At 38.7% G+C, this 12,162-nt stretch overlaps 1 protein-coding gene across 2 annotated transcripts; it reads right to left on the bottom strand.

Moving 5' to 3' along the window:
- Positions 1 to 572: 572 nt before the first annotated feature.
- LOC114141973 (trypsin-like) lies at positions 573 to 11,876 on the bottom strand. 2 transcript variants are annotated; one of them, XM_028012942.1, is made up of 6 exons: positions 11,855 to 11,876; positions 11,565 to 11,757; positions 2,336 to 2,521; positions 1,980 to 2,041; positions 1,763 to 1,887; positions 573 to 924 (listed from the first exon to the last, which is right to left on the bottom strand). In XM_028012942.1, exons 1-6 carry the CDS (start codon positions 11,859 to 11,861, stop codon positions 775 to 777), a joined length of 723 nt encoding a protein of 240 aa, XP_027868743.1. In that variant the 5' UTR covers positions 11,862 to 11,876; the 3' UTR covers positions 573 to 774. The 2 variants fall into 2 exon arrangements, with proteins under 2 accessions (XP_027868743.1, XP_027868742.1); XM_028012941.1 differs by lacking the exons at positions 11,565 to 11,757; positions 11,855 to 11,876 and adding exons at positions 2,604 to 2,796; positions 3,027 to 3,106.
- Between the last annotated feature and the right edge of the window lie 286 nt (positions 11,877 to 12,162).

Genomic DNA, 12,162 nt, shown 5'->3' with positions numbered 1-12,162 from the left:
ACAAACGTTTCCAAAAACAATTAATAAAGGCAAAAAATAATGACAGATTTTGAAAACTAGTTAAGCATTTATTGCATGCCATTAAAATACTTTGTTAACAACTACTAAATATTAAGTTGACTAATTATTTATCTAGCAAATAATATTTAGCTTGCAAACTAATGAGCCCAAAGCTAAATGTTTAGCTTCCTCAGATCTTCTCCAAAAACAGAAAAGGTTTGAGTGTTTGTACATTTAATGTTTCTAAAGTTTAAGTTATTAGAAAATGTTCAAAACTGTCAAAAATTACCAGAATACATTGTTGCATACTTTGCTTTGTTGTGCACAGCTCTTTGGTCTTGTTGGAGTTTAAAGTTCTCTAGAAGTAAATCAGGAATAGTAACTCCAGAGCTGCAGAGTTTAGATGCTGCATGTTCATTTCTGATATCAGACAAAAACTGAATAAATAAATTACTTCTGGTGTTCCTCTTGTGATTTAAAACTCATGTCACATTTTCAGACTCAGTTCAGGGAAAATATCAACTTAACAAACTGAACCATGAATATAAAGACGATCAGCCAGGAAATGTTTATTTTTCATGAATTTATTGATTCATTTTTCATTTCTGAGACAGAGAAAGATCCATTAGGGAGATCAAGGTTAGATGCGAAAAAACAAAACTATTGATTTATTCTAATTCTACAAACATGTGGATCAAACTGATCAAGATACAATAATGAAATTATATCTGAGAGGAAATTTTATGAGAATTATATTTCATGACAGTTTATGTTTTATTTGTCGCTAAGTGTTGCTCTTATCCACTCCATGTATTCACACACATCTACGATTGAAGCTGTGCTCTCACATGCATAGCGTGGTACACCTGGAGAAATCACACCATAAATCTTGCCGTTGAACACCGCTGCTGAACCAGCGTCACCCTGTAGAAAAATCATTTATGTTGTAAAACAGAAAAGCAGTCAAATCACTAGAGAGATACAGTGAACCCTCGCTATATGGCGGTTCACCTTTTGCGGTCCCGCTGCTTCACGGATTTGCATCGTGCATTGTGTTCTGCATTCTGATTGGCTAAACAGTCTCTCCGCTTCTTCTCTGTGTGTCAATAACGTTGCAGTTTAATATGTACACGTACGTAAAACAGCTTGCCAAATTATGTTTGCAAATTCTCTTGCAATTTCAAGAATCTTTCTGCCCAGAAGAAAAAAGAGCGACAACAACTACAGATAACTATGTTCTTCTCTCGAAAAAACACACCTGCGCCGCGGGCTTTAGAAGAAAAACCTGCTACAGAGCGGAGTCAGGATGCAGCGGCTCAGTCAGAAGAGCAGTGAAATACACGCGAGTCACTATTTGTCCTACTGTACTTTGTATTTTTTTTCATAATCATTTTTCATTTTCTCTCGTTCTAGTCCAATGACTCAGGTCGCGGTGGGGCGGCGCTGATCTCCTCAATTTGAAGTCTTCAGTTCGTATTGATGATTAAAATTATTTTACAGTACAGTAGTTATTTAAAAAAACCAAAAACAACAACAAAAAAACACAACAAACATTTATACAGTACTTTTTTTTGTTAAACAAATGCTTGGGCTTGTAAAAAGGTTCTGTTTTTTGGTTTCAATGTATTATGGATTATTTCATTGAATAATAATTGTAAAAAAAATAAAGGTTACTACTTCACGGATTTCGCCCATCAGGTTCATTTTGGAAAGTAACTCCAGCGAAAAACGAGGGTTCACTGTACTGAGGAAAGAAACTTACATAACACACATCCTTGTTCTGTGCTTTAGCAGAGAATACATGTCCATATGTTGGCAGGAAATGGGTAGCCTCAACAACTTGCATATCGACACACTGAAGTTGTGTTGCAGCAACAGCATTGGATACTGTAGAGAAACATAAACATGTTGTTCACTCAAACGTCTCTGTAGAGACATAAACAAATATTTTATTCTCATAACTTCAAACTTTCTCTCACATTGCTCATTATTGGGGCCGGTTGTCGTTGCTCCCTCTCCTGCCAGCTGAACAATATCATCCCTAAAATACAAGAATAAAATGTGAAAATACAAGATAACAATGTAGAAAATTAATTGTTACAAAGAACAATGAAAGAACAGAAAATAAATCCATGAAGGACTTCATCCACTGACACAGGAGTTTCCACCTCCAGTCCCCAGTGACGTTGTACTGCGTCCTTTAAATGTGTCTCTGGTCCAACACACCTGAGCTAAACTGGTGGCCTGATTACCTGACTCAGGTGTGCTGAAGCAGAGGCAGCAGGACTGGAGACAGAAAATCTGAAGTCATGTTTTTGATCAGAGAAAGACTTACTTTTTAGGGCGATTACTGCAGTCTGGCAGCGGAGCAAACTGGGCATTTGTTACTGGTATTTGAATCTTCAGCAACGTGATGTCATGACGCCAGCCTTCGGGATGATAAATCCCAATGTCGCCTTGGATTCTGGGAAACTTCACTCTGGCCTTCCGTGGATGAACTTTTAACATTGCATCGTTAGTCCTGCAGGAAAGGTTAGATTATAATGAACACACAGAAAACCTGATCATCTGCAGATAAAACTGTGTTAATGCCTCTTTCTTACCACCCTGTCTCTGTCTTCCAGCAGGTATCTGCAGTCAAGATCCACTTACGGCCGATCAGAGATCCTCCACACAGGCTCGTATGAGTACCATTGGATCCCTCCAGCCGAACATGATATTGACGCTCCGTGTCAGCACAGTCATGACCTCCAATGATTCTCTTCTGCAGAGAAACAGCTGAGTTCACTGAAACACCTGAAGAAGAAAAAGGAGGACTTTACTCAGAAACCAGGTGCAAACATGGCTGCTGGAACAGAAAAAGGATAAACAGTTAAAGCTTAAAAAACATCACAGTTCATATGCAAAGAAGTTTCAGTCTGAAACTGAATCAGAGGGAAGTTTGAGAGTTACAGAGAGCAGCAGCTTTCCTGGAACCAGTGGAAGTGTGTCCAGTGTGACCAGTTTCCCCAGTGTTTCTGACTCACCCAGCCCCAGCAGCAGCAGAACCTTCAGCAGAGCCATTGCTGGTCCAGCTTCCTGTGAATGTCTGCAGTAATGCAGCAGCTTTTAAACTCTGTTCACAACTTCCTGCTGGAAATTAAGCCACCAATCACAGGACAGACACTGATCTGTCCAATCACAGGACAGACACTCAAGAAACCTGAAAATAGTTCTTGCTCCATTGACAGATTATTTCACTAATATCCAAACATTTCCCCTCTTATAACTTAAATAATCAACCAATGAAACAAGAACTTTTCATGGATTCTAAGGAATTGATTTAAAACAAGCAGATCTTTTATTTGGCTGCAAAGCTATTTTTAAGTTAGTTTTGCCTTATCTAGAGTGAACTGAGAGATTTACATTAGAAACTAGACAAAATAATCAGTAAGTTTTCTGCTTTTGCAGTGCACAAGCTTGCAGTGAGTTTTGCTCAAGTGAAAACTTGATTGTAAACTTGATGAAATAAAACTGATTTTCTGGAGAAAGAGCAACTCTTCCTTGTTTTCAGGTTGATGTTTTTTGAGAAAAATGTTTTGGTTTCCAATGTACAAAAAAACACATCTGCCTTTGCTCCTGAATAAGTAAGAGCCAGTTAATGGGGAATTCATATAGAATAATAATTTAGATTAAAAATGTATAAATATGCTTAATTTAATTTAAAGAAATTCATGATGAGTATATTTTCTGGAATGTATAACTTTGTTAATGTAAAAGGATACTGTTAGAAAAATTATCCTCCTGTTCATTTACTTATGAGTTTATTTTACAAGTTATGTTTTCATATTATTCTTTTTATATTATTACTCTCATTTTTATTCTTCTCATATTATTACTCTCATATTATTCTTCTTTTTATATTTACTTAAACTTCTCTTTCTTTTGTAGAACTTTATTAATCTTTTGTAGTATATTATTAACTTTGTTTAGGATGTTTGCCTGGAAGCTAAAAACGTTAAACATTCATGTGTTATTAGTTCCATATGTAACTGATTAGTTGTGGTCAGTCACATGCCCTTGTAAGGGCATGTCCATAGGAGGTTCCAGAATGTGAAGACGGTTGGTCAATTCTCTGTGTGAAGAAGCCCAACCTCCTTTTTCTATACAATAAAGAGAAATGCAAAGAAAGATCTAGCAGAATTGATTTCAGACAGTGTTTGACAGCGATTCGTCGCGTCTGTTCTCAATTCTCCTATTCTGCAGAAAAGAAATTAAAAGAAACCTAATCTCTGTCTCTGGCTGATTCTTTGCAGGTTATGACAAAATAAACCTATCAGATACTTTTATTGTGAAAGGTAACTTTGGCTTCCACTACGTAATGCATAACATTAACATTGCCCGTATGCACGTTTGAGGTCAGATTGCAGTTGGATACGGTGGAAGCAACACAATTTTTTGACCGATCTGTACTGAGCCTTTCGTTTTTTCTGTAAGTGTACTTTTGGAGTTCTTTAAGTAAACATCATAAAAAAAGACTTGGTTTCAGTCGAGTTATTCAAATATTTGTTGTTAGACAAACTGCAAAGGTGGTACAACGAACTTTTGGGACGCAGAGTGCCACTACAAGTAGAATCATTTTGTTATTGATGAGGTGTGAAAATATCCCTTGTTGAGAATAAATAATTCTGTTTTCCTCTATATCTTTTAGCTATTTACATGCTTGATTACACATATATTCATTCACATAGATCACATCCTCACAAAAGTTAAAGCTAAAGGAGATGTCATCTTAGGAAACATCCTGAAAGCTAAGGCTAAAGGATGTAAAGGAACGCTCTGTTTAGGTCGTAGCTTAGATAGAGGCTAACAAAGGGAGCTACAAACTTGTTTTATGCTGAAGAGTAACAGTCTGTGATTTAACTAGAGATGTGATTACATCTTCATCTGATAATTAAAAAAAAGCATTTGTTTTATGTTGCTAAAAGATAGTTTCATGTAAAGTGCCCATAAAGATAGCATGAACTATGGAACTATGGTCAAAGTGACACATTATGTTAGCAAAAGGCTCAAACCGTGTGTGACGGCCCTTGTTGTGCGGTCCTGTGTCTGAGTGCTATGTGGCAGGTAAACTGTTTGTCAATTAAGGTCCTTGATTGTGGGAGGTGCTTTTGATTACGTGGCCACCTGGATGATATATAAGGAGCGCCGTTCTACTCACGTGAGGCTGGCCGACGCAAGAACCAGGCTCAGACGACATCTGGACTCGGAGGCGGCGCCGGCAGATCGCTTGACACGTTGTGGGAGCTGAGACCTGTGGGGCCCAGCAGGATCCATGACTGGGAAACACCAGGCTGAGGGAGCGCTGGATTATCACGTCTTGGGCTTTCGCCCATTGCACTCCTAGACAATCGGTTGTTTTTAATAAATGCCTCTGAAGGGCCAGAAATGTTGCTGGTTGCCATGTCCTCCCTATTTTTTGTTGCGACCGTCTGAACCGGGCCGTAACACCGTGCCACAACATTTAAAATATTTTACAAAAACACGATTTATTCCAATCAATCATTACATAATAAATGATAAAATACAAAACTTGATCTTCAGTGAAGCCCAGAGGTTTTCAGGGTGCGGGAGAGCTAGCCTCTGTGCTAGTCTCCATGCTATTCTTCATGCTAGTCTCTGTGCTAGCTTCCATGCTAGCCTCCATGCTAAATTGTATAGTTTATAATAATACAAAGTGTCTTTCTGTTTTGGTTATTACCTCATTGAAACACCTTTAAAAAACTCTGTCATTATTTTAACTGTGTTGCTTTAAGACTGGAAGCCCCTCCTTTTTATTTCTTCTTCTGTGGTTTTGTCTTTAAATGGTTTTAAACCTTCCTTAGATCTTCCCCTTTTGTCATGTTGTCTGCGGGAGAGGTGTGTACTGTTTTTTTTCATCTAAATATATACAGTTTATTTATAGATCTATTAAGTTAATTTTTGTCATCACCGTTGCAATATTTGAATATGAATGAATAAATGAATCCATTCCATCCCATATTCTAACACCTTTGTCTCTAGTGGGGTCGGGAGGTGCTGGTGCCTCTCCAGCTAACGTTCCGGGTGAGAGGTGGGGTCACCCTGGACAGGTTGCCAGTCTGTCGCAGGTGGTGCTCGTCGGGTGTGGAGGCCTTCTCATGCAGCCTCGGTTATTCCTATGAGTTGAACATTGTGATCTATGGCTTCAGATTTACAGTACCAACATTTTTCATACCTGGGCAACATGATAAAATCATCATCGGTAGCAATGTGCCCCTTATTCAAAGAATGAAAACTGATTCGAGCTATTGGGAGATCATTACATCAGACGCTGCAAACCCAGAGTGTGAAGAGATTTTGTAGCTGCTGAGTTGTATTTCTCAGTGGTCAACCTCTGCTTTACCTGACAAGACTGGAACAGGTAAGCTCAAACAGGCTGTCACCTTCCGTCCTTGCCAGGACTATGTGGTTTGGGGAAAGTTGCCGTCCACTGCACCACTGATATTAGAGGGCACTGTGATTGTCGAGCCGTCATCTGCTCGTTCCACTACCAAAAACATTTTAGTGAGTGGGGTAGTCACAACCATGTGGGAGGATTGTTGGGTCCCTATGAAGGTTCTCAACCCAACAGACAAACCTCTGATACTGAGCCGCAATGCTAAAATAGCTGACGTCTTCCCTTCATTGTTTTAATTGTTTTGCTTTAAGACTGGAAGCCCCTCCGTTTTTATTTCTTTTACTGTGGTTTTGTCTTTAAATTGTTGCGTTTAGGCAGGTGAAACCTGAACAGTACTGCAACCATTGTACTGTTTAAACAAGCTCACCACATCACAGTTCTGATCCTGTACAGATGCTGAGAGACTGTGGTCTACATGACATCGACAGAGAGAGAGCTGTGAGGTGTCAGATGAGTTCAAGAGAAGGCTGGCTGAACTTGAGGTTTCTCCAGGATTTCCAGGATGTGTTCTTCAGGGGAAAACTGGATTGTGGTGAGGCTAGGGATTTTGTCCATCGCATTCACTTGACTGATGACCAGCCATTTCGCTTGCCTTATCGATGCATACCAGCAGCACATTATTAGTCGTGGGAGGTCTTGTCTGAGATGGAGATGAAGAATATCATAAGGAAATCTATTAGTGAATATGCCTCTCTGCTTGTTATGGTGTGGAAAAACTCTGTGGACATGAGGATATGCACTGACTTGTGTGTTACATTGTTACAGTGAAAAATACTCTATTTTGTACTGGTACTCAATGTCTTGCACTTTTTTTCATTTTGTGCAATGGAACTAAAAGGCCTTAGTAAAAGAAACTATGAATCTTGTGATTTTATAGACAAGAAATGTTACAAGAAATTCATAAGGAACACTCTGTTATGGACAAAAGGACTATTTGTCTTTTCTCTGTTTTATCTGCTCAGACGCTGTTGGGTCTAAATACCTATTAAACAAAACACAGGAAAGACAAGAGAGTTAAATTCTTTTTGTACTCGCGAGGAGAGCAGACAGAGAGATGCTTTCAGTTACAAATCTCCAACCGCTCTGAAAACACATCTCCCGCTCCCTCTATTTTATTGCTTTTTTAGGGGACCCTCTTACACTGAGCGCTTTAACTCTCAAAGGGAGGGGAAAACAATTTATCACATTGTTGCAGCGCTAATGACATTTACTATTAGACACATGTTATCTACACTCTAAATCTTTCTGCTCCAGTCGAGTACCAGACACGGCGTCGAGTACCACAGGAGAGCAGACAGAGTTGTCTCCGCTATCTCCATGAAGGCTTCACTGCTCTCTTTCTCAAAGAGGTCACAGGAAGGAATCATAATTATTCAACACACAGAGACATTACTTAGAATAGAGGAAAAAGAGAAAAAGCATATAATTAAACATTATCTAAATGTTACTACAAAGCTACATGATACAACGAATATTTGATAATTACTAAAAAATACAATTTATCCAACAGACGCACAAGGCTGCACGTTGACATAACCATAACATTTAAGACTGGTGACTGTCACACATAAACAAACACTGATTAAAGCAGGCTAAGACCTTAGAGAGGGAGCAGAATGATGAGAAAATAAAGCAAAAGTCACGCTACAATCTTCTGAATTCTGATTCCCAGGACAATAAGTTGTACTTTCAGGGAATTCAACACCAGTTACACTTCACATTCGCATTCCTACAAAATTTTGGACCTCATTCAGGACAGAACACACACACAAATTCCAACATGGACTATACCCACCCACATAAAGAAGGGGACTATACCTACACTTCCCTTGGATAGTTACTTTCTTTCTTTAGGTGAGAAAAAAAGAGTAAAAACACCACTATCTTTCTTTACTTACAGGTGAAAAAAGAGAAAAAATACCCAACTGGTTTCAACTCATGTTTCCTGTTGGTTCGTCTAGTCCGGCCGAATCTCGTCAATCCGTTGCTGACAAACAAAGTTGGACCTAGGCCAGGGGTGGGCAACTCCAGGCCTCGAGGGCCAGTCTCCTGCAACTTTTAGATGCATCTCTACTTCAGCACACCTGAGTCAAATAATGAGGTCATTAGCAGGACTCTGGAGAACTTGACTGCACTTAGGAGGTGATTCAGTTATTGGATTCAAGTGTGTTGGACCAGGGAGACATCTAAGATTTGCAGGACACCGGCCATCGAGGACCAGGATTGCCCACCCCTGACCTAGGCGCTGGCCCAGTGAAGAAATTACTTCGCGGGACTTTATTTCCAAGTCCTGTTGACTCTGGCCGTGCACGGTTTCAGCGCGTCGTTCTTCGTCTGTCAGCAAACGGGTATGTTGAGATTCGGGTGACGGCACCAAAATGATAGGTATTTATATCTAAAATACAAAGAAAGAACCACCGACAACGTTTGAGTTTTCAACCAAGCCTTTGATAAAGGAGAAGACACAGCGAACTGCTCCTCTGAACAGCTCACCATGCGTTCTGAAACTCTGCAGTAGAACTTGCCTTTTATTAACACAAAACAAAAGAAAGAGGGCTGGTGTTGATAAAATCAGCAGTCACTCAGGAACTAACACATAACAAACGCAGTTTTACGACTAAGGAATCTCTATGTAGGGGGGCACAGAGTATAAACAAACACAGGTTTAAGACTAAGGAAACTCTCAGAAGACCTTCTTCAAAGAACATGTTTTAAGGGTTAAAGAAAGGCTAGCTCTGTCTCACACACATGTTCACACTTAAGCAATAGATGACCCTAGTAACACTACTAATGTAACAATGATAACAAAATTATACTAACAAGTATGATCCGATTAACTATTAGATTCTTGAGTAATATAGGTTGTTGCTATGTAGTTGTACGATGTTTTAAGATCTTGTTCAATGTGCCCCTTTTTAACTTTGAGCCCCAGGCCCTCCAAAGGTCTCTGCACGGCCCTGAGGCAAACCTTCTTTTCTGTTTAATTTGACTTACTATGATCAGTGAACAGCATTGTAACAATAAAATATGTAATGATATATCTTAGCAGTACTAACATCTTTTTAACTTTTCCAGATGTTGCTATAAAATTTACAGAGAACTTCTGTCATATTTAGACTTTTGAAAACCAAATTGTAATTTCTGAGAGTTTTACATAAATATGTAGTTTAGATTTTAATATCAACAGTAAAAGAAAATTATTTTTGCACTTCCTCCTTTATTTTGCTGGTAATTTTTATAGTATATTTAAGATGATTTTTTTCTATCTACATGTAAGCCTATAAAAGGTGTTAAAATTAAAAATTAAAATTAATAAAGACACTTTGTTTAACTGCAATAGAGGAAAATTCTCTACGATAATTTTTATGTTAAATTTGTGGCAATAGAAGTTACCAGTAATTAGTTTTACCTGTTTTTAAGTATTTTCTTAAAACTTCTTTCATTTCAGATTTTGACTTTTGAACTAATTTCCTTTGTATCTTCATTAAAAATATGTTTTAATTATTTTTACTTTAGGATTTTGTTATTTGTTAATTGTATTATGTGACTTCTGTTTCATTATTTTTGTGTACAGCTCTTTGGTCTTGTTGGAGTTTAAAGTTCTCTAGAAGTAAATCAGGAATAGTAACTCCAGAGCTGCAGAGTTTAGATGCTGCATGTTCATTTCTGATGTAAAATAAAGACAAAAACTGAATAAATAAATTACTTCTGGTGTTCCTCTTTATGTCATTTAAAACTCATGTCACATTTTCAGACTCAGTTCAGGGAAAATATCAACTTTACAAACTGAACCATGAATGTAAAGACGATCAGCCAGGAAATGTTTCTTTTTCATGAATTTATTGATTCATTTTTCATTTCTGAGACAGAGAAAGATCCATTAGGGAGATCAAGGTGAGAAAAAACAAAACTATTGATTTATTCTAATTCTACAAACATGTGGATCAATCTGGTCAAGATACAATAATAAAATTATATCCGAGAGGAAACTTGATTAGAATTTTATTTCATTAAAGTTTATATTTTATTTAAAGTCAATTTGTCTTCTTATCCACTCCATGTATTCACACACATCTACGATTGAAGCTGCGCTCTCACATGCATAGCGTGGTACACCTGGAGAAATCACATCATAAATCTTGCCATTGAACACCGCTGCTGAACCAGCGTCACCCTGTAGAAAAATCATATATTTATTTATGTTGTAAAACAGAAAAGTAGTCAAATCACTGTAGAGAGATATTGAAGAAATAAACTCACATAACACACATCCTTGTTCTGTGCTTTAGCAGAGAATACACGCCATATGTTGGCAGGAAATGGGAAGCCTCAACAACTGGCATATCGACACACTGAAGTTGTGTTGCAGCAACAGCATTGGATACTGTAGAGAAACATGAGAATCATAACCATGTTCTTCACTCAAACGTCTCTGTAGAGACAGAAACAAATATTTTATTCTCATAACTTCAAACTTTCTCTCACTTTGCTCATTATTGGGGCCGGTTGTCGTTGCTCCCTCTCCTGCCAGCTGAACAATATCGTCCCTAAAATACAAGAATAAAATGTGAAAATACAAGATAACAATGTAGAAAATTAATTGTTACAAAGAACAATGAAAGAACAGAAAATAAATCCATGAAGGACTTTATCCACTGACACAGGAGTTTCCACCTCCAGTCCCCAGTGACGTTGTACTGCGTCCTTTAAATGTGTCTCTGGTCCAACACACCTGAGCTAAACTGGTGGCCTGATTACCTGACTCAGGTGTGCTGAAGCAGAGGCAGCAGGACTGGAGACAGAAAATCTGAAGTCATGTTGTTGATCAGAGAAAGACTTACATTTTAGGGCGATTACTGCAGTCTGGTAGTGGAGCAAATGGGACATCATTTACTCGTTTTTGAATCTTCAGCAACATGATGTCATGCAGCCAGCCTTCGGGATCAGAATACCCAGTTCTGCCATGGATTTTGTAAAGCTTCCGTCCAGCAGTCCGTGGATGGACATTTACCATTGCTACATTAAACCTGCAGAAAAGGTTAGATTACAATGAACACAGAAAACCTGATTATCTGCAGGTAAAACTGTGTTAATGCCTCTTTCCTACCACCCTGTCTCCGACTTCCAGCAGGAATCTGTAGTCAGGATCCAGTTAGGGTGGATCAGAGATCCTCTACACAGGCTCATATGAGTACCATTGGATCCCTCCAACCGAACATGATATTGACGCTCCGTGACATCACAGTTATGACCTCCAATGATTCTCTTCTGCAAAGAAACATCTGAGTTCACTGAAACACCTGAAGAAGAAAAAGGACGACTTTACTCAGAAACCAGGTGCAAACATGGCTGCTGGAACAGAAAAAGGATAAACAGTTACAGATTAAAAAGCATCACAGTTCATATGCAAAGAAGTTTCAGTCTGAAACAGAATCAGAGGGAAGTTTGAGAGTCACAGAGAGCAGCAGCCTCCCTGGATCCAGTGGAAGTGTCTCCAGTGTGTCCAGTGTGACCAGTTTCCCCAGTGTTTCTGACTCACCCAACCCCAGCAGCAGCAGAACCTTCAGCAGAGCCATTGCTGGTCCAGCTTCCTGTGAATGTCTGCATTAATGCAGCAGCTTTTAAACTCCGTTCACAACTTCCTGCTGGAAATTAAGCCACCAATCACAGGACAGTCACTGATCTGCGCTGCCATCTGCATACAG

The sequence above is a fragment of the Xiphophorus couchianus genome, chromosome 3, assembly GCF_001444195.1.
Source record: "Xiphophorus couchianus chromosome 3, X_couchianus-1.0, whole genome shotgun sequence".
In the NCBI taxonomy this organism is placed as follows: domain Eukaryota; kingdom Metazoa; phylum Chordata; class Actinopteri; order Cyprinodontiformes; family Poeciliidae; genus Xiphophorus; species Xiphophorus couchianus.
Note: the sequence above shows the minus strand (reverse complement) of the source record. Positions and strands in the feature narration are given on the sequence as shown.

What these genes read in the sequence shown, in the direction of transcription:
- LOC114141973 (XM_028012941.1), bottom strand. Translation starts at nt 3,063, where the DNA reads ATGGCTCTGCTGAAGGTTCTGCTGCTGCTGGGGCTGG. An exon ending in TGGAAGACAGAGACAGGGTG is followed by an intron (nt 2,522 to 2,603) that starts GTAAGAAAGAGG and finishes CCTTTCCTGCAG; the next exon opens with GACTAACGATGCAATGTTAA. An exon ending in AGAACAAGGATGTGTGTTAT is followed by an intron (nt 925 to 1,762) that starts GTAAGTTTCTTT and finishes ATTTTTCTACAG; the next exon opens with GGTGACGCTGGTTCAGCAGC.